General features: G+C 44.9%; 1 protein-coding gene across 3 annotated transcripts in view; it reads left to right on the top strand.

Moving 5' to 3' along the window:
- The first annotated feature begins 953 nt into the window (after positions 1-953).
- The window catches only part of ATP2A3 (ATPase sarcoplasmic/endoplasmic reticulum Ca2+ transporting 3), a 154,866-nt gene continuing 128,170 nt past the window's right edge, over positions 954-27,649 (top strand). For all 3 annotated transcript variants that reach the window (XM_019545450.1, XM_019545448.1, XM_019545449.1), the window contains exon 1: positions 954-1,141. In XM_019545450.1, coding sequence (XP_019400995.1) covers positions 1,024-1,141 — 118 coding nt within the window. In that variant the 5' untranslated portion in view covers positions 954-1,023. The remainder of the gene's footprint in view (positions 1,142-27,649) is intronic.

The following is a 27,649-nucleotide window of genomic DNA, read 5'->3' as shown; positions in this document are numbered from 1 at the left end:
ACTGCCTGCAGCAGTGGGGGCATGGTGGCGGCGAGCAGGGGGCTCCCACAGGCAGCCGCAGCGGTATTGGGTGTGGGGGGTGGTGAGTGCCAACTGCCCGCAGGCGCTGCCAGCAGCGTTGGTGGCACTTCTTTTGGGGGGGTGCACATACACCCACGTGCACCCCCTACATGTCACCAGTGACTAGGGGGGCAGTAAAACACTGGAACAGGTTACCCAGAGAGGTGGTGAATGAAAGCTGCATCCTTGAAGGTTTTTAAGACCCGGCTAGACAAAGCCTTGGCTGGGGTGATCTAGTTGGGGCTGGCCCTGCTTTGACCAGGGGGTTGGACTAGATGCGACCTCCTGAGGTCCCTCCAAACCCTCATTTTCTATGAGCCGACTTAACCCAGGGTCTTTGATCTACTGCGAGGGCAGACTCGTGGTAGGGACGGATCCCCCTTCCTATCCATTTTCAAAGCCTCATGTGAGGAACAAGAGCCAGGGAGCAGGATTTCCAAGACCGCCCCCCCGGTTTGCCCCGTGGAGGCACAGACCACGCAGAGAAAGGGACAGAAAGCGCAGCTCGGGCAAGGAGGCCGCGCCAGCGGAGGGGGCGCAGGAGGGGCTTCCCGGCCACCTCTGCTGGGCGGCTGCGGGCAAGGGGTGTCACCAGGTCCCTCGCGCTGTCGCACCGGCCAGGGCCGGGCTGTTTGCTGCCTCGGGCGGGCGGCAGAGCCCGTCCCCGCCGGCTTGCCCCTGCCCTCGGGGCGGCCGGCCGGAGCTCCGGGTGGAACATGCAGATTTGAACGCGCGTCTTGGCCAATCAGGGGAGGGCAGGAAGGTGTGAGAACGCGGCGGGGCCAATCAGGGGGCGGCAGGTAGCGAGTGCGGGGCATCCCGCGCCGCGGGGCGGAGGAAAGTTACTTGTGCGCCGGGGCTGGCGCGGGGGGCGGGGCGGCGGCCGGCGGCTCCGGGCACACCTCGCGGCGGAGCGGGAGGAGACGCGCGGCGGTGCGGGAGCGGGCGTGGGGCAGCGGAGCCATGGAGGGCGCGCACAGCCTGTCCGCGGTCGCCGTGCTGCAGCGCTTCGGCGTGCGGGAGAGCTGCGGGCTCAGCGCCGAGCAGGTCCGCCGGAGCCGCGACAAGTACGGACCCAACGGTGAGTGCGGGGGCGCCTCCGCGAGCCCCTTCCCCGCGCCCGGCGGCTGAGGCGAAGCCGCCTCCTCTCCCCGCCTCCCCCGGGGGAGCATCCTGCTGGGGTTTGGCTTGGGCCTGAGGACTTTGGGGCGGACAAAGCGGGCTCCTGTGGCTGTGCACTTGTTTCTCCCTCTCCTTGCTCTCTAACCTGGTTTTTTATTCCCCCCCCCCAAGCTTGGGATTGAGGGAAATTCAACCCAGGTAAATTCTGGCGGTAGGTTCCCGCTGCGTCATCGTGTCCCTCTTTAAAATAACACCGTAGAAATAGAGGTTGCATCCATGTTTGCCAGATGAGCGTTTGGAAAGGCGTGACCTGACGGGTGGGTGAAGCCCCCGCCGGGTTTTGACAGCATCCTTTCCGAGCTGGCGAGGGGAACTGGTCGGGTTTGCGAGGTCGGCAGCGCGGGCCTCCCGGTGAATCCTCTGTGCTCGGCAAAGCTCTTGTGCGGATCGTCGAGTGAGCGCTTGAGGCCGCGTTTCTGTTTCTAGTAACTGGTGTCTGGAGGAGGATCCTGTCCCTCGTGAAAAAGGAGGTGCCACCAGCCTGGTGGTGTTGGAAGCGCTGTTTGTGCAGCTGTAAGTAATGAGTTGCAGTGGCACAGGAGCTAGCTTATGCCCCGGCCCCCGTTCACAGAAACTCCTGAAAGTCTGGTGAGAAAAAGGTGTTGCTCTACGAGCAGCAGTATTCCCTGTGCTCATGAGCGTGCATATTGAATTGGCCTTCAGCACTATCCTGCGTCCTAGCATAGTTTTACCGCCTTGCCCTCAGAGTCAGGCATGAGGAGCCTGATGCATATGAAAACATCATTCAGTCATTTTGCATTTTTTTCCAGTGGTTCAGGCCGTGGAGCCTAATACCACCCCAGAGGCACAGTGCTTCCCTGCAAAAAAGGCTGATGCAGAGCAAAGTGTATTATATGAACAGGCAAGATGATAATTGGTGGTTGAGGCCTTTAATTCCATCATGCACGAGCTGTGTAACAGCCTTTGGATAGGAGACCTACCTTGATTGCGACTGTCAGAAGCAGAGGGCTCTGAGCACAAGCTCTGACCCTTGGGAGGTTTCCACCCTTGCAATAATGTTCAAGATGTATTAGTTATAATATTCTGAATGAAGGCTAAGTGAGGTCGTGATGGTGACAGGGCAGCTGTAAAAGCAAAACCGAAGTGTGGAAGCCTAAGAGATGCCTAGCCGTTTACTCTTTCCTCATATCTTTCTGATGGATTGCGCGAGATACTACTAGAAACCTATTGTAACAGTGTTCTGCAGAATGCACCTCCCTCATAACCCTTTTAAAAAATGTGGGCCAAATGTTTAAAACTAAGATGCCTAACATTAGGCTGCTTTAATGAGTATTTTAGTCACCCCGAACAGAAGTAGCTTGAACTTTGTTTTCCAAGGTTTTGAGCGCCCACAAATCCCTGTCTGAAAGCAGGGAGGACCCCAGGCAGCACCAGTGCCTTGGAAAATCAGGCTGCTTTTAATTAGGTGCTGTGGAATAGATTTAGGAGGAACCCAGTTTTGGAGCTAGAGTGACAGGAGATGTTTTAGGATTATATCTTTACCTGTAGGACTCGATGAGTTGCCTAACTTCATTTCAAATGTCGTGAAATCGGCATTGGCATCGACTGGTGCAGCCGTGTTCCTGCCACCCGGCACGTTGCCAGCCAAGATCTTTACCTTCCGTGTCGCCTTGTGCATAGGGTGTCAGGATGGGGTAGGGGACAATGGAGCGAGGAGACTAAATCTGCTTTCAGTTATCGGGATCTGAATGGCACACGATGGCACAAGAAAAAAAGTTCTGTAGCTTGGTCGGCAGATAAAACAGCTGTAAGAAAACTTACAACCTTCTTCCAGGCTGGATGGCAGCAGGGAGGAGAAGGGTCTTCAGTCCTTGCTGATGGAGAGACAGTTGGAGAGACGAGGGGAGCTGCCCCTGCGCCCTTGGGATGGTGGAGCACTGCCCCATCATGTTACTGCATCTTGTTTTTAACTCTTTAGTACAAGATACTTAAGTCCATGTTAAGCCCCAGTGAAGACAATTTGACTTCAGCCACATGCTTCTAGTCAGCCCCAGATTTAAAAGCGTTCCTCGCTGGGAGCCAAAATGAATGGCCAGTGGATCTATGGAGGACAAACGTGTACCATCGCTTGGTGCTTGGATAGTACGTGGCATCTGTGGGGCTCAGTTCAGGAGTGCTGAAAAGTGCTTTAAGCCTCCTAACACCCTGGTATATTATTACCATTACTTTATGGATGGGATAACTGATGCTGATGTCAGAAGAGGGAGAAAGTTCAGAGCTCATGACTCCTTTTCTGATGCTTTAGTTGCAAAGCATCTAACGGAGCTCTCTCGCTCTCTCTCTCAACTCTTACTGGTTTCATTTTCTCATCCTCCTGCTTTTATATTCATTCACTTCCTTCTGAACCTGAAATCAAACCGTTGGTTCTGCTGTGAATCACAGTCTAGGCGATTAATACGACTTAATCCTCCTCATAAAGGGCCTTCTGGCAAATAGGACTGAAGGCTATTTTCTTCTTTCTTCTCTTTCTATAAGAGTATTGTGGTGCTGTTGATACATTTCAGAGCCATAAGATCTGCTGCTGAGCCCAAACACTAAAATAAAAAGCAACCACCGTTGACACTGCTTTATGTGATTTTTTTTCATGTATAAATACGCTTCTAGAGCATAAAATTGCTTTTTCAGTTCCAGTGCTCACATTTAAATTTGTAGGAGGAAATGGAGAAAGATGCTGTGTATTTAATGTCTCCAATTAGTGGCTTGGCAGCAAAACTCTTAAGATATGGATTTATTGGTCAAGGGGAAAAAAATTCATTGCTATGAAGAAAATGTGTTCTTGTTTTAAATCTGTCATCCTTGTTGTCAGGCTGGCTGTTTTATCTGCCAACCAAGCTACAGAACTTCTGGATCTAGCCAGAGCAGTTCTCAAAATGGTTGGGGATCTGCAAAGTAATTCATAGCAAATAATTACTTTGCAGTGTTTTCCTGTGTTAAGTCCAGATATTCCTTTCCTCCCCCATATTCATATTCCTAGCACTTAAACCATGGGTTCTTTAAAAAAAACAAAAACAAAAAAACTAACCCCAGTTCCCCCCCCCCCCCCAAAAAAAAAAAACTGCCTGCTTTTGCTTGTTCCTGCTGTGTATAAGGAAACAGGAGTCTACAGGAAAAAAAACAAAAAAACCCAAAACAACCCCTCCAATAAATAAGGAAGGTACTTTCGTTTATATAAACTCTTATAGGGAATGGTGTGGAGGAATAAGCATTTTTCTTGATGTCTTCCCATGTTTAAAGTCAAGGTCAGATTCTCTTCTATTGCTCCAGTCTTGCATCCGTGCAATTAATTTGATTTTAGTGGCTGCATGTGGCATGGTAGACAACCAGACTCCAAATGACTTCTTGTTTTAAAGATGCTCGTAATTTTCCCAATTTTAAGTGGTTTTCCTATTGGAAAATAGGCATATATTTTGAACTCGGTCCAGCAAGCATGTCTGTATACGCATACTTTTACTCATGCAATCAGCTGTTGACTTGAGTGGATTACATGTGTGAATAAAGTTACATGGCTGAGTATTTGCAGTGTAGGGGCATTGGCCTGTTTTGCATGCATGATATTTTTGACTGGGATGCAGGAAGCTGCTTGATATTGAAATTATACTCCAAAACCTCCCTGCGGTCTTGTTCATCAGCCTCTTTACAGTAACCTTCTAATGGTTGCACCTTGATACGTGTTCCTGGGTACTTTTAAACCCCAATGCACTTCACTGCAAGACTTGAGTAATAACAAGTTAATTAACGACGAAGATTGTTTTTTATTATTATTAATCGCCTGGTGCAGCCCTAGCTGTCTGAATTACTGTGAATGCTAATTAGTGCAAAATTCATGTCAAAAGAGGAATTCTTGTTAGTAGTGATGGGTGTGCAAGTGGGCCAAACTCTCACTGGTCCAAGAGTGGAGGAAGGTGGTAAAGGAAGCTTGCCATTTCTATTCACCCCGAACCTTGATTGTGTTAGAATCTGGGTATTGTGATCTGTCTGTTCTGTACTTGAGTCACATTTCAGTGGTTTTCTGGTGTTCAAATGGCAGGACAGTTCTGAGCAGTTAGGTCAACAAAACAGATTGACACAGGGCTCAAATTCAGTTAGAAATCGCAGCAAGATACGCACTTGACTTTTAAGTGCACTGACAATTTATTTTCTCTGTGACAGCATCTAGTTAGGGTTGACTGCGTGCACACAGTCAATGTGTAGTCATAGTATCTGGAAGTATGCATCTAAAAGTCATATACACCGCTCCCTTCCAGGACACGGCAAAATGCATTCTATACACGAAGGTTGGATTAATTGCAGGCAGGTACTAATCAGCTGAGGTTATGTTCAAATATCTTTCTCAACAATAGGAAATTCTTTATGACTTTAAAATATTTAGCATCCTGAGATGCCAGTAAGAAGAGGAAAATCGCCATTTTTCATTTTCTGACTCATCTGTTCCTCTGTGCATCGCCCACCTTTCCCACCCCCGAAGCACACGCTTAACAGTCTGATTCATAAACATGATACTTTTCTTTTTCTTGCTCTCCCCCCGCCCCCCATCCCTTTCCAAACCCCTTCCCTTAGGAGAAATGCTGATACCTTAAAACATCTCAAGCACCTGCAAATCTTTGGAGATGCTAAACTGTATTCCTCTAATTGGGCAATGGAGAAGACAGGTTTTTAACCCCTGCCTCCTGCCCCCCCATTTAGATACAGCTCACTTTTCTTCCATCTTTAGAAAAACTGAGAAAGTCCAATAGTGGCTTTATTTGCTTGTTTATCTTGTCAGGTGTCATCATAAAACACGTGGCTACTGTGTTTTGTGTTGGGCAGAGTATTCGTGGTGAAGAGCCAGACTGTGACACAACCTAGTTCTTGAATTTTGTTCAAAACTTGGATTAAGATAGCTGTTACCTCTGTGAACCCAAACTAGTTTGTGCGCGTCCCTGGCATATTGAGCTTTTCCACTTGGAGAATTTAGGTCCGTAACGTGGAGGAGAGGCTGGTAAACTTCATTCCCATTCAGCTCGGTGCTTAGCTACGTGGCTAGTTTCTGTTTGCTTTTCATCCAGAGGCTTCTGTACGCTGCTGAACTGGAACCTTTTTTTATGGGCCATGCTCTGATTTGGAGCTGGAATAGGCATGTTGTCTGGTACAGTTGTGACTATTGCAGCTCCGTAATAATGAAAAGAGAGAAGTGTAATTTTAGTAGTTGAAGAGCAAGGTGAGAAGTCTGGAGATGAGCATCTTAGTCCCGGATCTGCCAAAGACTGCTAGGTGAACTAATTGTTTAAGTGCTCTGTACTTCATTTTCCTTATTTTACAGTCATGGGTAAGCATCTCCGCATTTTGAAGTATTTAATTCTTTGACATGCCCAGTTGAAGAGCCAAATATAATTTCGTTAATAAACTCTGACTTCTAAGGTACAAAACAGATGGTGAAAATGTGGTGCTGTTGTCTGTTGAATTGCATATAGAAATGACAGGGATTCAAGGGATTGTATTGCAGTGGTCTACACAACAGCAGAGATGAGCAGCTTGTGCTGACCATGAAAAGCAGCAGTAACAACAGCATTCATCCCTGTCTAATAACCTGTCTTCTTTTTGGAGTATTTGAGATGATGCCTTGGTTAAAGGAGACAAATTAAACAATTGTTCCAAACATTTCTAGCCCAGTTTTTGTAATGATTGCCTTGTTTCAAAAAAGTTTTGCTTTATGCCTAGCTTTATTTTCAGTGTATTTTTGTTGTTGTTGTTCTTAATTTTAATTTGACAGATTAGATTTTGGAAACCTCTTCTAAAAACTCTGTTTTGGAGGTGGATAAAAAATACCAATTATTTGTTGTGGTAAGTTTAAAATACGTATTTTAAAAAACAGATCACTATCAGATTTTTTTCTTAATTAAGAATCTGTTTTTACCCCCCCCCCCCCCGGCTTTTAAAAATTGTTTTTGGCTTAGATTCTTGCTTTGTTTTTCTGTCACAAAATAAGGAAAATTATCCAAAAAAAATGAAATTGCTCTGTAAAAAAGTGAAACTTACTTTTTGAGAAACAGTTTAACTAGCTTTGTTCCTTTCCCCTTTTTCTTTCTAGTCTCCTTCAGTTACTTGTCAGAACATAAAAAGATCAGGTGGCATTTTTGCTGGTGTAAGTTAAATGTCATTTTCTAGGAGGTATAGATAAACCAGGCATACAAAATGCATACCTAAAGTATAAGCCTTGACTCTGCTTGTGTACATCATTGAGTCACGTAAACATGTCTAGCCGTAGGCTTTCAGAGTTGTATTATTTGTGAGTGTGCCGTTGTGGTGATTGTGGACATATAGACTGGATATGCATCTAGTCTGTCTAGAAATCGGGGCTGGGTTTTGAATCAGTTACACTATTTATGTAATTACCTGGGTTAATGTAGAGCTAAAACAGTTGTATTGCTTGGAGGCATATGGTTTTGTGGGGAAGGGCATGAGACCATCAAACAATGTAAACCCCCCCCCCAAAGTCAGTAATAAGTCTGATTCATAGATGCTGGGGGCAGAAGGGACTTCAACAGATCGTTAAATTTGACCCCCTACCTAGGCTGGAAAGACTGATGGGGTCAGTTGACCCCAGCCAGATGCATATCCAAAATGTTCCAGTCAGCTGATAATAGCATCAAATGAAACACCTTATCCATGGTAAGTTAGTGCAAAGTTACCAGCCATCCCTTCCCGGAAGAGATCTCTACTTCTGCATTGTTTGCTGGATTTTCAAATTCCTGTAGATGTCACCGAACTTCTCAAATTGTTACAGTCACTGTGGAGGTAAGAGGCCGGGTATAGAGACTCAGGCACCTACAGGCCCTACAAACTGTTATCTCGGGTTGTGAAAGACGTTTGCAAATGTGAATGCATCTTACAAATGTTCCTGCAAGTCAAGTGAACAGAAAACATTCGTCTGCATGAGCCTAAGGGCCCTTTAGGTTAGCATGGCTAAGGTCTACCAGTTCCTGTAGCTCATGGCGCACAAGTACATGATGTGGCCAGCATCCTGTCCAGTTGCCTCGGACTTGCCCACCTTAATGAGCTGGTGCCCTTTGTTACAGCTGGGTTGATTTGGAACAACAGCCTTTGGCATGAGCCTGCAGCAGGGCCCAGATTCGTGCCTCTGGAGCTGCAGCAAGATGGCCCATACCTCTGTCACCACACAGCTAGGTGAATAGGAGCCTTGTTTTACAAAGAAAGAGCCACAAAGCTGATTGGTATAACAGCAAGTGTGTGGCAGAACCCCTGCTTCCTGTTCACAGCCCCTTGATCGAATGACTAGACAGGACAAACGGGGACGAATTCTCAGAAATGGAAGGCTAATGCAATCAGGAAGGCTAAAGCACAACTGGAGTTGCAGCTAGCAAGGGATGTGAAGGGTAACAAGAAGGGTTTCCACAAATATGTCAGCAACATGAGGAAGAACAGGGGAGGGAAGTGTGGGTTCTTTACTAAATGGGGGAGGAGGAAACCCAGAAAAGGCTGAAGTACTCGGTACCTTTTTTTCACCTAGGTCGTCACAGGCAAGGTCAGCTCCCAGACTACCACACCTGGCAGCACAGTTTGGGGAGGAGGTGAGTAGCCAGCAGAGGTGAAAGAACAGGTTAGGGACATGTTTACAAAGGCTGGACGTGTACCAGTCCATGGGGCCAGACAGGATGCACCCAAGGGTGCTGGCAGAGTTGGCTGATGCGAATGCAGAGCTGCTGGTCATCACCTTTGAAAACTCATGGCAACTGGGAGTGGTCCTGGATGATGGGAAAAGGGCAAATATAGTGCTTATCTTTTAAGAAAGGGAAGGAGGAAGATCCAGGGAACTACAGAGCAGTCAGTTTCACCTCAGCCCCTGGAAAAATCATGGAGCAGATCCTAAGCACCCGGTGGAGACGATCATTAGGAACAGTCGCCACAAATTCAACAAGGGGAAGTCATGCCTAACGAACCCGATTACTTTCTACGATGAGATGACTGGCTCTGTGGATGTGGGAAGAGCACTGGACATGATATACCACAGCTTCAGCAAGGCTTTGGATACAGTCTGCCACATCATTCTTGCAGGCAAGCAAAGGAGATATGGGTTGGATGAATGGACTGGAGGTGGTTAGAAAACTGGCAGGAGCATCAGGCTCAGAGGATAGTAATTAGTGGCTCAGAGGATAGTAATTAGTGGCTTAGTTGGCAGCCAGTTTCAAGTGGAGTGCCCCAGGGATCAGTCCTGGGCTTGGTTTTGTTCAATATTTTCATTAACGATCTGAATGATGGGATGGAGTGCTTCCTCAGCAAGTTTGCAGATGACACCAAGCTGGCGGAGGCAGTAATAGATATGATGGAGTGTAGGGGTAGGATTCAGAGAGCTCTCGACAAATTGGAGCAGTGGGCCAAAAGAAATCTCATGGCATTCAGTAAGGACAATTGCAAAATCCTGCACTTAGGAGGGACCAGTCCCATGCACCAGTACAGGCTGGGGGCTGACTGGCTGGGCAGCAACTCTGCAGAAAAGGACCTTGGGGTGACAGTGGACAATAAGCTGGATATGAGTTGACAGTGTGCCCTTGTTGTGAAGAAGACTAATGGCATCCTGAGCTGCATGAGTAGAAGCACTGCCAGCAGATCAAGGGGAGTGATTCTTCCCCTCTGTTTGGCCCTGGTAAGGCTACATCTGGAGTAGTGTCCAGTTTTCGGCTCCCCAGCACAGAAGGGATGTGCACGTATTGGAGAGAGAGTCCAGCAGAGGGCAATGAAAATGGATAGGGAGCCGTGGCATGTGTCATCCGAGGAGAGGCTCAGGGAACTGGGATTACTTAGCCTGCAGAAGAGAAGACTGAGGGGGATTTAATAGCAGCCTCCAACTCCCTGATGGGGCTTCCAGAGAGGACAGAGCTGGACTGTTCTCAGTGGTGGTAGATGACAGAACAAGGAGCAATGCTGTCCAGTTGCCGCCAGGGGAGCTTGCTTAGATACTAGGAAGAACTGTCTCGCCAGGAGGGTGGTAGAGCACTGGAACAGAGAGGTTGTTGAATCTCCATCGTAGGAGGTTTTTTAAGACCCAGGTAGACAAAGCCTTGGCTGGGATGATGAAGTTGTGGCTGGTCTTGCTTTTGAGCAGAGGGTTGGACTAGATGATGCCCTGAGGTCCCTTCCAGCCCTCATTTTCTATGATTCTGCGATAAGCTGGATCTTTTAGATAGTGGGGCACTTTCCTACCAGAGCTCCATTGCCTCTGCTATTTAGAAACAAACAAGCAAAGTGGCAGTAAATGTCCTATTGGCAACATTGCTGCACAGACAGTAGAAAAGTCTAAGTAATAAGACAGTTTTTATTTTCTGGTTCTGTGTGATGGACACCAGCAAAGCATGGGTACGTGCTACAAGAGAGCTCCCCAATAGCAACTGCTCTGGGAGACTCTAGCCACAAGATCTGCCTGGTGGAGATGGACTTTGAGCAGAAGCTGCTGTCAAAGCACCCTTGCCTCCCGGGGGCTTTGGGGTCCAAGAGAAAACTCTGTGGCCTCTTTCCATCACAGCTTGTTAGTTTGAAATGCCTGGATCCCTGAGAATTACACCTGAATATTAACTGTAAGAGAAGGTGGCTTTTGGAAACAGTTGTTTTGGAAACTCTTTGTAAACCCCTCGATATGTGAACTTTGGCTTCGGCTTGCAAAGATCCTCTGCCCTTGTGGAGATCTATCGCAGTATTAGGATTTTGATCTGCGACTGATTGCTTCTTTCAGAATTACTTTGAGGATCCTGTTAGGAGAGGGGAATTTTATCTTGCTTGACTCACCCAATCCAGTACCAGGCAAATCTGCCTTGGAAGCTGCATACCACATGTGCCATGTAATTTGTTGCAGGCGAGATTGTGCTGAACCATAGTTTGAAAATGTTAGCGAGCGAAAGTGTTGGGGAGATGAAACACAGCAGAAATGTCTCCTGCCAGCAAACCAGAGGGCTTCCATAACAAACTACCAGCATAAATGCTGGAAGAGATTTGGTGTTGGAATATTGTTTATGGATACATACAGTACACTTCTTGTTTTTGGCTGCGCCAGTTATTGGAGAATATACGCTAAGTTTCCAAACGAGTCGACTGTACTTTTTCCATTGCTGCCTGAAGTTCTTCAGTGGAAGAACTGAAGTTGAGAGCTGACCTGATCACCTGCAAGCTCCTTAAGCCAACCGGTAGCATGCATTTTGATATTTTTCCCTGCATTTTATGTTGTAGCTGTAACACAGGTGCTTTTATTTGCCAGGTTTTAAAAGTGGGATATTTGATACCTCTGGTTATGTAATAAAGACTCCCTGGGGAAAGCCCTATGCTTTCCCCCGCTCTCCCCTTTCACTTTCTAGAATAATTCAGTTACGATTAATACCTGTCACTTAGAAACATTCAGCATTTTTAAAGTGGCTGCCTTTGTGCTTTGCTTCATCCATCTCGGGGTTGGGCAAAATGGCAGATCCGGCTGGCAGTTGGACTGCATTTCCCAGCAGCCCCTACTTGTGTCACTGCAACAGGTTTCCATGGAGACCCCAATAGCAGCACTGTGACAGCATGGGGCCAGGGTTTCCATGGAGACCAGCCCCAGCTGCTCTGGCAGGGCATATGGCTGGGCAGGGAGCTGCTCCAGGGCTGGGGTTGGGATCTCGCGGCTGTGACTGTGGTCTAGAGATGGGACAGAGGTGTGATCTGCTGCCTGCACACCCTGGGCAGGGGCATGTGGGCAGTGGATCACAGTTCTGGACCACACTGTCCTGGCTGCAAGATCCCAGCCCCAGGCCTGGAGCAGCTCTCCGCCCAGCCATATGCCCTACCAGAGCTGCTGGGGCTGGTCTCCATGGAAACTAGCCCTGCGCTGTCACAGACCAGCCATTCCTGGGGTCTTGATGGAAACTAGCTGCAGCGACACAGGCATGAGCTGTTGGGAAATGGAGTCCACCATGGGCCCAATCTGGCCCTCAGGCAAGATTTTTCCTGCCCCTGATCTACCTGCAGGTCTACTAATATGTCTGGTGCATTCACAGTGTCATTAATGTTTGATGTCAATGGGAGTCCACGTCCTTTGGATCGTGCACCAAGGGCATGATTTTTACAGAAACGCTGAGCATCAGCAGCTCACCTTTAAATCAATAGGATCTGAGGGGCCTAGCAGGGCTGTGCGAAACACCGTCGTTCCACTTCAGCTTCAGTTTTGACGGAACAGTGTTTCATTTTGAGTTGAGTTTCGTTTTGAAAACATTGTTCCATTTCGTTGAAACTGTTTTACTGTTTCGACGTTTTGCCCACCCAGTGCTGGGAAGATCAGTGCTGCCACTGGCCCCAGCTGGCAGCAGCAGCCTCCTGTCATCCGGCAGGCAGCCCAGGGGCCCGCACTCCCAGAGGAGTCTGGTGCAGCCCTGGAGCCCTCCCGGGGGTATGGTTGGGCCCCGATCTGCTTGCCGTATGACAGGAGGCTGCTGCTGCCGGCTGGGACCGGCACTGAGGCCAGTAAGCCTGGTTTCAGAACATTTAGAGTGCCCTTGTTTCGTTCTGAAGCTGTTTTGAAGGCTTTTGTTTCATTTCGATTTTGCTGTTTGGAGCTCAAAACAGCTTTGAAACAAAACACTGGGTGAAATTTTACACTGCCCTAGGGCCTGGTAGCATCGGGAGGGCAGTGGGAATGGGGTGGGAGGAGGAAAAGAATCAGTATCTTTAACTTACGTGCTTGGAATTATTTGGGGAAGACTAAGAACGTTATCTAAGGCAACCCAAGAAAAAGGTCTTTTTCTTGTTGGTTTTTAATGTGGGTCAGGGTGTGTACCGAAGTTGCTTCCCCGCCCCCAACCATTTAAAGCACTTTATTGCCATGGCTTGATAGCACTTTAAAAATGGTTACAGCACTTTAAATTGACTCTTGTTAAATGAGGAAGTAAATTTGAAGCACTGTATTTTACAGCACTTTAGCAACCTACAGCGCTTTAAATAACTTCCGTACGCTCGTCAAATTTCTGACCAGTGAAGAAACCACAGGAGGCTGCCACCTAGCCTGAAAGTGAGGAAGGCTCAGATTTCCACCCCCCCCCCCCCCCCCCCCCCCGGCCAAACACCAACTGCCCTTCTGGCATGTTTAAGAGCACTGTGACTTTATAGTGCTATAAAAAGTGCTCTAAGTTACAGTGCTGTAAAATGTGCACGGAGCACATCTGTACACACCCACAGAGCTAATACTGCTTTGTCAAAATTAGTGAATTAAGCTGCTGGTTGGCTGTTCCCTCTGAGGATATCTGTCTGTGCAATCTTCACGTGATAGTGCCCTGACGTGAATTTTAGAGCTAAACATGCATCTCCAAGCACCCATTTAGGCATGGACATTTGCATTACTGTAAGCATAGTACATTACTGTAAATGTAGGAGTAGATTTCTCCAGATACATAAGCCTAAACTCATAACATGGCCCAGCATGCCCCTATAAAGTCTTTAGTTTCTTCTTTTCTGAGGAGCAAAGGCATAAGTCCACAGATACTGATGATCCTTACCAGTGAGTCAAAAACGCTGTTTGGGAAGGAAGTGGTTATTACTTTTAAACACAAATTATTAATTTTTTTTTATGGGTAGTATGCTACTATCTGGGGTCCCAGCATGGACCAGGATCTTGTTGCACTAGCAGCTATATAAACACTAAAGTGGTTTGAAATTGTACTTCACAATTGTATCTGTTAGTGCTTTTGTGTGTACTCTTGTACAGTGTGTTGGAAACTTCCTTTGCTACAATTTATTTGCCCTGCTAGTTGTACTGAGCAGAGGACAGTCATTAAGAGCGTATTGTCTTCTAGGACAGTCTTTGATGTGGTTTATTTTCATGTTTAGTTAGCACAACATGTCCCAGAGAAAAGGAAGGGTAGGGAGAGGATGTGTGGGCTTTCAAGATGGCTGGGTGAGAGAGAAAGCATGGGAGGAAACAGTAGACAACAGGGACGCTCGGTGAGACATCTGATTAGGGCAATGGGGACCAACTTTTCTGGCAGGAGTTCCACAAGGTAAGCCATGCACTGTCCCCCGGGTGCCACTGATCCTATTCCCTTGCCTAATTTGCTGCACTTTGTTTCCTGCCCTATTTGGTGCTGTTTCCTGCTCCCACCCTGATCTGCCACATGCCTCACATAGAGGGTACCCATGCCATAAGTTGACCACCTCTGGGTTAGGGCAGGGTGAAAGACAGTAGGGGACTAGGGAGGACAAAGATAGCGGAGAGAGAGAGGAATGTTTTTTTTTTTTTTTTTTTTAACCTCCTATTGTTGTGAGTACTGTGGGTCAGATCTATGATGGAGAGTTACACTTTTAAAAAGTGCAAAAAGCTGCAGCTAATCACTGCCTGCATCAATTGTCACATATTAATGCAAATAGAAAAGATATAAATTGAAAGTGCAGGATTGTTCAGTAACTACAGTTGAAAAGTTGTAAGGAGAAGTGTGGTTACTCAAGTATTTCCATGACGTGTATGTAAGAGACTCCTCAGTGGTGGTTTAACCCTGTTGTTTTAACTACTTGAAGGTATGTTGCGTAGCCCCTGCTTTTCCCACGCTGTGAAAAAGTCCACCCAGTTGCCACTACTTACGTTCTTTAATGCTGCCATCCCAGGCTTATCGAGCCCTGAGCAATAATCGTTGTGCACCAAGTAGACAGCACTTTCTATGCAAGTGTCTGTCTTTTTTGGATGATTTGCAAATCAGTTGTGGTTAACACTGACAAGTGTCTTGGTAATGCAGCTCTGGGAAATGTGGGCAGTTGGCTGACTTGTTAAAAATCCACGAGGGGCAGTTTGTAAACTTTCCTCATTGCACAGTCATTGGAATTGCTTGTCTTGTCAAACACCTCTGTTGCTTGACCAGGTGATGAAGAAGTCCAAACTTGGGTCCTAAATTAACTCTTTTCCTTTGAGAAGGCTGTTTTCCTGCCACAGTGAGAGTCCCGTGCACTCATTTCCAGTCAGTGGTCAACCTCTTGTCCAAAACGAACATTTGCCTGGTTGCAACAAGAATGGATTTGGTGATGGGAATCGAAACCAAGATTAACTGCTTGAAATGGTCATCGCGATGTTTGCTGTTGTATTGGTGTTAGCAGATGCGATTCCATTGATGTCAACAACGTTCTGTTAGAAATCGATAGCTCTGGGTTTTTTGCTGTCATAGGCTCGTCGTAGAGCATAGGGGAAATAGGGAGGTGGCGAGAAGTCTTGGACAGGTTACACGTGAAACTGAGATCTGGCCGCCTATGTCATTTTAAATAATCCATTGTGCTTTTTGACGGCACGAATAGTGTTTTGAGTGTCGTGGCTAAATTTTAGTATAGATGACTTAGTTTTGTCCATCTTGAATCCACGCAACCTCTGGCAGTTTAAATGATCAGTAATCGTCACGTTGTTGCTTTTCAGTGTTGCATTGTGTCATTAAATAGTAAACACCAAACAAAAATATAATTGATCATGAAATGTTGTATGCCATTAAACAGCTGCTGTATTCTGCCCCAGAGATAGTTACCTTCCAATAGGCGATTAAAATCATGTCAGTGTTTCTCCTGCGTCTTAAAATGTAAAACAGCCTAAAAACAAGAAGAAACTGGGAAGGAGTAGAATGGATGAAAAAAAAAAAAGAAGAGAGCTCCTGTGTGACATGGTTCTCTGTGAAGAAGATATAGTTAGTGGGGAGCCACAGTTTGCAGTCTTGTGCCTTTTGTGTTGGTCACTGTTGCATTTTGGCTCTACTTATTGCTGAAGGTACGACTGTGGGAGGAAATCCTCTTCTAATCTTGCATGTCCTCTGTGTCCCTGGGTTCCTGTCTCTGACATTAGACTGGTGATATTTTTGAACCTGGTGTTTCCTGGTGTTTCAGTAATTCTATATTTTTAGTCCTAATTGGGAGAGGGAAGGGGAGATTAGTACAAATTAATTGAGATTTAAAGAACTGGTATACTTCTTTTTCTTTTTTTTAACTGCTTAGCTTTACGAATGCCCTATAAAGCCACAATCAAAATTTGCCAGTGCAAGAAATGCAAGAAAAAGTTGCCTTATGAAAATGTATTTGTGATTTAGAAATGGTGAATTTAACCCTTTCCATGATGTTGGGTTTTCCAGGGCATTCAGAAAACCTAATAGGCATGGTACTGGTAGCCTGAAGCTAATGAACTCTAAGCTTTCTATTCCTTTAAGTTGCTCTGTAGCATTTACCAAATAACTGTATTAAAAATAGGCAGCAAGTTACCATAGATGTTCAGAGGTCTAATTAAATAATGCTGAAAGCACCTCTGAGTGCTGAGTATTATTTCAATTTGGGATGGACCTTCTCTTAAATTAAAAGATGGACAAGTTGTTTGCAATACCCATCCCCACCCCCTACCCCCAGAAATGCAGAGGCTTAAAAAAAAAAAAGTATCAGGTTATTTTTGATACAATGGTGTATCTCTGATAAGAAACCAAGGGTTATTATATTTGTGCATGTGCTATTGCATAATGACTTGTTGGAAAGTCTGAATGCTTTTTTCAGAAACGTGAAAATACATACTGATGTGGGAGGAACCTGAATGAATGCCACAGGCTCTTCCTCTGAAGTACATAGTATAGATCAATAGTTTTTAGAAAATGCCAGCCCTTAGTTTTCTCTTGTTTCGTGACTACCGAAAAATAATAGAGTTGCTCTGGTGCAAGAAACTGGAGAACACAACCAGTTGGACTGTTTGTTTTGTTTTTTTTTGTTTTTGTTTTTTTTTGACACTGTGGATTCCTATTTGAAATCTTTGGACATTTATACATGTGCTGTGGAGGTGGGTCTTAGTTAGAACACCTCTGAGAGCCCCTGCAATTAAATCACCTGCAGCATCTCATGTATCAGCATCCCCATGTTTCAAAATGACAGCAGTGGTGCTATTATCTAAAGCTCATTGGACAAGCTTTAGATAAAGCGCCCCTGCTGCCATTTTGAAGAGTGGGGAACACTGGTGCATGAGACATGGAAGCTGGCTGGAGCATGGAAATTTACTACTCTCCAGTGGGCTCAATTAATCGAATTGGGCTCTGGGTTCATCTTGTGAATCATGTGGACGTACCTGATGGGCAACAATGCTGATATTATGTGGTACCCTGCAGCACCCTACAGGGGTCTCCTGGTACCCCAGGGTCCTGCAGCACCCTGGATGCGAATCATTGGTCTGGTCGCAACCCATGTGTGACCCAGCTGAGCTTTTCATGCAGAGGTTCACAGGGAGAGTGTGTGGAAGTGCAGTTACACTGAATTACTGCATTTGGCCGCGGGCCTTTGTGATTTACAATCCATATAATCTTTGCAGTAGTCAAGGTGGGGGTGGTTTTCAGAGTGTCTGAATAGCTAGGAAGGGAGATAATTTGCAGTGGCTTATAAGGAGTAGTTCAGGGAGGCTGAGGATGAAATTTAGGATGAGCGCTATGGAGACACTTTCCAGCTGGGTAGTTAGAGGCTTCTAGTACTATAGTAGCATGCAGTGTGGGGGTGAGAGCATGGGGAGACTGGCTCTGGCTTTGGCGCTGTTGCCTGTCCGGGGCTGTAGCCACTGTGCATTTCATGTCCTGGGCTGGAGCCAGAGGTGCTGCAGGCCAAATTGACGGGGTAGATGAGGGGAGTGGGGGGAAGAGGTGGAAAGCAGGCGGCTTGCCTCCTTGCTGCAGCAGAGAAAGCAGCAGCAGTGGAGGGGACAGATTTTGAAGATAATCCTTCAATAATTAGACTGTATACAGATTTATAAGTTTCCATGTATAGAATACAAATAGTGGGGGATAGTCTTATATTCTGAGTGGCCTTGGAGTTGGGTATGTATGGTAGTTTCACTTTTATGAAATCAAATGCCTAAGCTTTCTATAAGACAGGCTAGTTTTCTCTGCCTCACGCACGACCTGTGAGACCTTCTAACTTATCAAAGATGTAAAACTGAAGAGAACAATATTAAAACATGCAATTCTTATTTCTGCTTACTGATCATGAGTTTTTTCTTTGTGTGTGCATAAAATGCTTTGTGAAGGCAAACTTCTCATCTGGTATTTCTGGGACACCTTGTAGGAGAGCACTCGTGAATCCTTATTAATACAGACTGCTGGATTCTCTTTTTAAAGGCATCTGTGAGCAACACCGCTGCCAGCTTCATTTCCTTTTCCTTTGCTCCCATCGCTTTAAAGCATGACCAAAGCCTGTGAAGTTAGTATTTAGTGAGAAGCTAGATCAGCAGTGGGCAATTATTTTGGGTGGAGGGCTGCTTAATGAGTTTTTTGGTGAGCTGTCAAGGGTCCCAAGTGTAGCCCCACCCCTTGACATTTGCCTTGCCCCCTTGTCACCGTCTTGGGTCCAGAAGTCCTGTCCTAACCCCTGACCTTTGCCACTGGAAGTCCCTCCCCTTGCCCCCAGAAGTACTTCTTTTGGGCGGGGAGGGTTTTTCTGGGACCAGAAAAAAAGCAAATCCTATACTAAAAGTCAAGCTTCTATTATAATGCATTCAAACTGTATTACAAAAAATATTTTTGTAATGATTTGTCTTTGCGTATGGTATATAGAGATGATTGCATAATAACTGAAAAATAAAGTCTTACTCTTGCATATTGTGTGGGGATGAGGGTATTTGTGAGGGGGTGTGGCTGTGTGGGAGGCATAGGGTATGTTGTGGGAAGGGTGTATATGGGGGGGGGTTTGTGGGGTGTGAGGAAGGGTGGCATAGTATGGGGGTGTGGGGTCCCTTACACACTTCCCCCCCCATGGCACACAGCCCCTGCTTCTGGCAGCAGCAGCAGCAACAGGCAGTGGGCACTTGTGGTGCTCGTGGCCTGCACAGTTGCTGGCAGCCGGTGGTGCACAGCTCCAGGTGGATCTGCGCGTGGCGGCAAGGAAGAGAGCCAGGCTGAGCCACCTTTATCACATGGGGCTCCCTGTGGTGCATGTGCAGCTCCTGGCACTCGCATGCCACTGGGGGGAAAGCCCTGCGTGGTGGAGCCGGCTGCCTTCCCCTGCCACCACTTGCAGGTCCCAGGACTCTGCTGGGAAGCAGGGGATGCTCCTCTCTGCCGGACACCAGAAGCCGAGCAGATCCCCCGACGGCTGCGGCAGTGGCAGCACCAGCCTCGCCCACAAGCTGTGTGCTGGCTGGGCCAAGCTGTTTTGTGCACGAGGGTGGGAGTGAGGCATGTGGGCTGGGTGCATACAGTTAGTTGGTGGGTGTCTGCGGGCCAGATGAAATTGCCTGGTGGGCTGGATTTGGCCTGCGGGCCATGTTTTGCCTGCCTCTCACCTAGACGGTGAGTTTTGGTTTCGTATCCAGCTCATAAATAAGCTGTCCCAAGATGATTTTGTATGCCCCTGGCATGTAACTGCAGAACGCATTTGTGCGCTTCTACATGCACTGTTCCTACAGCTGTGAAAACAGTTGCCTCCTAACATCTTTCTCTACCATATGTGATTCAAATTATCTGGCATAGTTAGCTTGTCTGCAGAGTCTTAGCGTGTGCATGCCTGCGCTATAAGAGTTCATTTGCTTTTTTCAGCTTCCTTGCAAGACTCTTAATGTTCCTTCCCATCCACCTGCTTATAGTGTAAACTTGTTCACTGGCATAACGTACGGACATTGTTCTCTGCCGTTTAGGCTGTCTACGTTCTCGAAAACCTGATCCACTAACTAACAACAAAATTTGCTCATGTCTAGGTCTTTTGTTGTTGCAACTTCGAAAATCTTCTCCTCAGTCGAAGTCGAGCTAAGCCATGCAAGAGCCTCCTGGCATCCAAATCTGTGCCTGTGGCCTAATTTGCAGATGCTTGCTCCCTCTGCCAACTCTTTCAAGCAAAGCAAAGAAATGGCATAAAATAATCCCAGCCTTTAAATAAAAGGACCCTATTCTCTAAGGTGCTAAGTAAACGTCAGTGAGAGTTGAAGGTACCGAGAGCTCCATGGGAAGTAACCAGCGTCTTGAAAGGGTGGATTCTCACATGGAAGTACACGTGTGCAACCAGTCTTAATGCTGTGCGGTGCTTTGGTCCCCTCTGGTGACTACTCCAGGTATGGAAGGTTGATGTTGGGCAAGTTGGGTCTTTAAATTAGTGGTTGGGTCTAGTGGTACTAGGTTAAAATTTCTGTAGACGATGACTCTTATGGGCATTATATTATACTGATCCACTGTTCTTATTTTTTTTTTTCTTCTGTGCATCCCATCCACCCAGCCAAGCACGCCTTGCCTGCATGGGTGCTGAACCGGTCCCAATGGAGGTGTGAGTTTGAGGCAGTGGATCAGACGATGCAGGGCAAGGTGCTGACTGGTGAAGAGAATGCAGATAGAGAAGGGTAATTCGATTCTGAACTTACTAAAGGCTGGATGTCCAGCGCTGTATAAACAGCCTCTTTACAAGGGCACATTTCTTATGGTTTTGGAAGCAGGCCTGTTTGTATTGGTAGCTGATAAAATTAGAGGGGGGTTGGAATATATCTTTCTAGCTCTTCTCTAATTTCTGGAGGTGAAAACAAGCTGTTTGATATGAAGCAACTTCACGATGGGTTTGTAGGTGGCAATATTTGGCTGGTCCCCTGTCCACATGTCAAATCAACGGAAATGCACGGTGTTGGCTAATCCGGGTGCGCGTACTTCGCAGCTAGACGTCTTGCATATTCTCCTCCTGCTCTGTTAACTGTATTGGCAGTGGATTCAGGGGAAGGGAGAGTCTGCTACTTTGATAAGCGCTTATAAATTGCCTGACCAGCTGTACATGCCTGTCCATTTTTGTTCCATTTTGTAATCCTCCAAGTCAACAAAGGATCTAAAATAAGGAAAATGTGGTGAGTGAGTGGAAAAATAGAAACGGCCCAGCTGTGCAGCGTATTGGACAGGAAACCTGCAGAGCACTTATAAAGTTGCATTGTCAATGTAATGTAACATTTACTACTGCTCATGAATCTCCTTTTTTTAAAAAAAAAAACAAAAAACCCCCTTTGATTATACTTTAAGTCTGAAGTTGCTGTTTTTTTTTGTTTTGCTAAAGGGTGTTTAGTTTCTCGATGCTTTTAAAGTGTTTTGTTGATTCACTCTCCTAGTGTGTGTGTTTTTTTTTTTTGTTTTTTGTTTTCCTCTCTTGTGTTAAAATCTCTCCCCCTTGGGAATGTGAGGTACTGATTGTATTAATGCAAAACTGGATGAGCACCATGAAGGAATAAGGTGGAGGCAAGATGCCAAAAAAAGGTTGGGTTAACTCTTGCCTTTCTGGAGTGATGGACACCCTGGGTACTCTGCCAGCGCCACACCGTGCACACGGTGACAAACCTCATCAGCATCCCATTTACACTGTGTCTTGTCTTTCCTCTTCTCACCTCACTTTCCAGCTTTCTTGCCGTGGGTGCATTTCCTTTGTCGTAATTTCTTCTGAAGATTAAGTCCCAGTGTTTAACCTCTACAATGTCTAGACCTCTGCTCCTGTGCAGTCCCTATGTCCTTTCCTTTATACATGATCACTGCCACTGAGAAGAGTTGCACGGATGATAGAAATGGTGAGAAAATTTTAGGTAGGAGGAAAGGCAAGTTTAGGGTAAAGTAGGTAAGACCATAGTTCATCCATCTAAAATCAATCTCTTTCTTGCTAGAGAAAGAGAAGGATCGTTTTAAGTATGCAGAGATGTTTGATTCCCAGAGAATTAATCCATTAAACATTTATTTCCCAACCCCTCTTCCCATTCAGCAAAACGGATCTCATATATCATACACAATTTTTTCTGATCTAATCTAAACCAAATACACTGTATATTTCATTTTCCATGAAAGTCCGTCCAAGAAGGTTGCTGAAAATAGACTATGTTCTGAGAACAGACACCAGAAAAAGCAAGCATATGTGTGTGGGGAGGGAGGTCAGCTGGGGGAAAATAATTCCTCAATAAAAATCTTAGTTCAAAGTAATTTAAGTTAAAAGAAGCACATCAACTTCTATGTAGGTCAGGGTTGGACTGCGCATAGCACTGTGCATTATAGTGGACATATTTTACAAGCCTAATTTTGTTTACAAGCAGATGGGGATCAGCTCGAGTTGAACACTTAAAGCTTCAAACTTCACAATTTAAACTGGTGGGGAAAAAAAGCTTTATTCCCCCTTCCTTTCCTCCTCCTCCTCCTCCTCCTTCTCCCCCATTCCAAATTTGGCTAGAAATTTTCATGAAGCAAATAAACTCAGGATATGGTAGGGGTGGAGGGGGGAACCGATTTGAAACCAGAGTTTAAATGGAATCTCTTTGGTCTTAAAAATACAAATAGGTAAATTTTTAAACTGCAGTATTTGACGTTCAGTTCTTCCTTTCATTACCTGGCAAGTCCGGAGTTCTGGGGTCTGTTTCCCTTGCGACCGTTAATCTCCTAAACTATCCTTTCACTATTGTGCCTGATTTAATATCAGCAGCTAGAGGAAACATGCCAAGGCCTGGTCTTGGCAGGTAAGAGGCGATACATTTGTTCAAGCTGTTTGCACTTAAAATGTATTTGTACTCTTTTGTCTTAAGGCCTAAACATTTGCAATTTAAGTCAGTGAGACTTCATTAAGTAGAAAGTCAGGAGCACTGGTTGTGCAAGTCGGGGTTTGCAAGATCAATCTGGATTAATTACTTTTTCCTAGAACTACTTTTTTTTTTAAGGGCTTCCGATGCTTTTTTTTTTTTTAATTAAGTACTTCCTCAGCAGTGTCATAAACCTGAACCATAACTGCATTGTCTCATGTCCATGTAAACTTATAAAACTAACCAGATTAATTGTATCCAAATGCTGCAAAATGCCAAAAGGTGAACATAAACTTGGAAAAGCAAATGCGAAGTTTTAAAATAGTATTAATTAACCAGAATTAAAGTTTGTAACACAAGAGGAAAGTGATGTGCATCCCACTCTTTATCTTGATGCTGTCTGTTTTAAAAAGTCTTAATGTTGCATGTGTAGACTTCACAATAACAAGGTGTTATGGTTGGCATTTTGTAACTGTTTTTTAATTTACTCTGATAAGATCTAATAAATCTTAGCTTGGGTAGTGTCCTTACCCTTGCAGCACTGCTCTCTTGTTGCAAGATATTTTGCCTTTTCACCAAAATCTATTAAGTGTTGGAAAACGAGCCCTTTCTTTCTGGGGAAAATAGCAAGTATTTCATTTTACAAAGATGGAATCACTGTAGAAGAAAACATTTTGACTGCATGCCTTGGTTATTTTTCTTGAATATAGTAGTGCTTTATGCGTTTGTAGTACAGTTCTGCCTTCAAAGTCTGACTGTAGCTTCATCCTACATGCAAAGAAAAAAATCCAGCCAAAGTCAGGGGAATGCTGATCAGCTGCTGATGCAGGTGTTTTCTATCAGCTCGTGGCGGGGAAGAACTAGGGAGGAGCTGTTGTGTGGTTGTCCAACATGTGGAACAACGGTGTCCATATGTTTTGCCACTGAGTCGGGGATTGCAGTAATCATATTCCAGAGCAAATGCTGAAGAACAAATTTGATGAGGAGAGAGACAGCAAAGTGTCTCCACCAACCTCTAGAATATAGAAATACAGGTAGCTGTGCTCGGTTGCACCCTGACTTACTCCCACCTGCCATTTTTTTTAATGTTATTTTGTAAATTCAAGTAAATGAGGAGAAACCCACATAGATGTTATGCAAGCTCCTTTTAAATTCCTCCATGGGTCACTGGGGACATGATCCTAAAGTGATTCTGGAGAAAAGTAAAGCAGAGTTGATTGACCTAACTGGACAGTTCTACAGAAAAGAAGCTAAGGTTGTCATGCATATCTTCATCACCACTAGACAAGAGCAAGTTGCTTCCTTTGTTGTCCTCTGAAGCATTTATTTGTTATAAAACCCCCGTACCCACCAAATCTTACTTGTGTACATGCCAGCTGCAGCAGTATAGGCTTGTCTACATGGGGACACTTAGGAAAATTAATCTGAATTAATTTTTAAGTGGATGAATTAAGTGCATTAAGCCTCTGGGTGGACTCTTTATTCAGTATTGAAGTGTCCTTCATTCTGTTTAGCCTTCTTCACTTCCAAAGTGAATTAAGATGAATCAAATTAAGACCATTTTAATTCTGAGTAAGTGTCTCTCTACATGGGTTTAATGCGGTTTAATACCCTATACATTTACACCATTTATTAATTAGAATTAACTTATGTAGACGAGCTCTGTTGCCTAAGATCAGGCAAATATCTGTATGTCACAATGTGCATGCCTTGATTTGCTGTCTGTTCATGAGCAGTGTATTGCCTTGCCTAGACAGCACCATATGACATTTTTCCTTTCCACTTCATCTCCTGTCTGCTGTGCAGGTACAACCGTTCATTTCATTCATCACTTCCTTCATTACTCTCCCTGTATTTCCATTTTGGATATCAAATCCGATTTTGGGGGACATAGAGAGAGTTAAAACTGGAAGTTAGTTTGTCCTTGAAATGTAACATCTTGCAGAATTTGGAAAAAAAAAAAAGTTAAAATGGGAAGAATATAAAAATATGATAGTGGCATCAAAACTAAGCAGAATGTTACAATCCCTGCTTTAAAAAATCAAATAATCTTTCTCTTGTTCTTTCTCTTACTATAAATAGGCTGTCTTCCTTCCTTCTGCTCTTTTATGTCTAATGTAGCGGGAGAGACAGGGAGCTGTGTGTAGTACCGTTGGCCAGAAATGTTTAAGATAAGATTTTGAAAACTCACCCCACTTTTTTTCAAAGGCAGAAATATGCAGCTGATGTTTTAGAATTAATTAACACGCTATGAGATATGTCTAGGGTAGGAATGCTTAATCTTAATCTTAATGTTAATATTGCTATACATCTTTTTGTTAGAACACGAAGTTAGCAAGGCACTTGCGTGGAAGCTTGTACCTAGAATTGCCCTTCCTAGGAGAAACAAATCTCGCAGTAAAAGGCCAATGTTTCTAGTTGTCTTTTTAAAAAACTTTTGCTTTGGATCCTAGAAGAAAACATGATTGCTGGATCTATAGAAGTAGTTGTACTGTATGTCCCTTTTATTGGCTAATGCCCAACTAGACTTAGAGCTGTATGACTAAGGATTGCCTAGGAACAGGTCAACACTCATTTAATAAACTCCAGCCACCTTTAATCCTGGTTTGCAGTTTCTTCTACTGACCCGAGTTGGACTAGGTCCAAACATTTTTGGAGTATAGAGTCCAAAATTATTGTAGGGAATGTATCCAATAGAAGGACATATTGTAATCTCCTCAGCCTTTGGTACCAAAAAGTCTATACACAATTTCCACATGAGCTGGCTAATGGAATAGTTCAGTTAATAATTTTTTGCATGCTGAACAAGCAGTATGTCCTCATTGGTTCCTTGGAGCCTGATCCAAAGGCTTTTTAACTAAATGGAAAGACTCACTCATTGGGTCCTTGGTGTGAGATTTCTCTAAAGCGAGTGGAGTTCGTCCAGTCCTGCTCCCGCTGGATTCAACAGGAGTTGACTTCATTGGGGGTGCCGTGGGCCAATGCTTTGTGCTTGAGAAAAATCTCACCTTTTAATTCTGCTTGGAGGCAAGTGAAGTGGAGACTATACAAATGGTTTCTGGTTCTCTTTGATATATAGTTGTGTCCTCGTCTGCCTTTTTAATTTTTTTTAACTATGCAGGTCTGTTTAGGGAGTGTCCCTATTTATTTATTTATTTTTGAAAGCAAAACATGTATTGCTTTTCCACTCCAGCATCCCTAAATGCTGTCCAGAATATAGCACATCTGCTCTAAAAGACGTATCTTAGGGTTATTTTAGGAAAAAATCTCTTTACAGCCTTTAAGTGTTGGCAGGTATTTTTTATTTCTGTATTTATTTATTTCCAAGTGACCCAGGCAAGGCTGGTTCAAAGCTGATCTAACTTGACGACAGTTCCCTCTGGAAGGGCTCCGCTGTTGGCAGCCGAACCATGTTTAACTTGTTTTGTTTTGTTTCCTAAACTGTTCCCTGGTGCTGCCAGGAAAATGTTGTTCAGTTTTATTTAGTTGAGGATTTGGCTTGCTGTAAGCAACCTACTTGGGGTGTAGAGCAGCAGTCCATCATGTGGTGATATATCACACAGTCAGCAAGTTGGTTTTGCAGACCCGCATGTTGCCAAGGTGACTCTCTAATGTTTTCATTAACATATTTGTTTAAATGTGCAAAGCTGACCAGCATTTTAAGGTACCTCAGTCTCTGCATACCTAACTTAAGACGATCCCTTAAGAGGGGAATGTTGAATGTTGCTCTGAAAACTGTTTTTAGTGTCTTAAGTTATAGCCCCCAAATTGCTAGTCACCCTTCAGAATTGAACCATTGATCCCAGAACAAAAACGAGATATGCCCATCAAAAAAGGAAACAATTTTGAATAAAAATATTCACCCAGCATAGGTTCTCTCAAATGAAAAGCTTTAAAAAAAATCTTTAGGGAGAATGAAGAAAAGGAGAGAATAAAATAGACTCCAGTATACGTTGGCTTAATTACTTTGAATGCCATGCACTTTTGTGTATTAAAAGACCGATGAACTGCTGTTGTAGCTAGAAAAAGATCAGTGATCTTTCAACTTCGGGAAATGATGCTTGTAATCTTTTGTTTCAAATCTGTCAGATTTTCTTTCAGATTGATGGCTGAAGAACGCTGGGCATGTGCTAAGTACTGTAATGTTAAATGGTGACTGGGGCAAGATCCAACTTTTCTATCCTGCATGAAGGAAAGGAAAGTGGAAAAACTCCCCACTTATGGGGAGGACAGTAGAGAAGATATGGCTGGCAAAGGGAGAGAAGGGTGACTTCCAGAGAGGCGGATGCATTTTTTGTTGTTGTTACATTTCTTTTCCTTTTTTATTTTGTAACTTTGTTTGGAAGCACGAGGCTGTCAAGAATGCCCTACTGTACCCGTACATTTTCCTTGGAAACACTGGGCGCATCTATATTGTTCCTCTGTATGTATGGAGTAAACTAATTTACTCAGCAGCAGGATTGAACTTGTAAATACTAGCCCTGTGCTGAGGCACCCTTGTGCCCTAGCCAGCCCCTCGGCAGCTATGGGGACCAGCCCTGGGCTGAACGGCTGACCCTCGGACTTCCTGCCAGCTGGGGCTACTCTGACCTGGCTCGACATGCTGCGCTCTTGGGCGCATTTCAGATGGCGGTAAACTCTGGAATTTATTGCTTAGCATGAATTGCACATGTAGACGTGCCCACTGGGATCTTTCTTTGTCCAGTTAAAAAGTTTTTGTGTCTCGATAAATTCTTCGTCCAGTGTGGGTTCAGTCATTTGGGTTTTGTAGCAAGTAACTCATTCTTAAGTAATCTGCATAAAAACCATGTTCCCTCTCAGACTTCATTACCCTGATGTTTCTGAAGCTCATAGCTCTACGTGGGCGCCACGGATAACTGGAGAAATTCTGCT

The sequence above is a fragment of the Crocodylus porosus genome, unplaced genomic scaffold, assembly GCF_001723895.1.
Source record: "Crocodylus porosus isolate Cpor-Errol unplaced genomic scaffold, CroPor_comp1, whole genome shotgun sequence".
Taxonomy (NCBI): domain Eukaryota; kingdom Metazoa; phylum Chordata; order Crocodylia; family Crocodylidae; genus Crocodylus; species Crocodylus porosus.
Note: the sequence above shows the minus strand (reverse complement) of the source record. Positions and strands in the feature narration are given on the sequence as shown.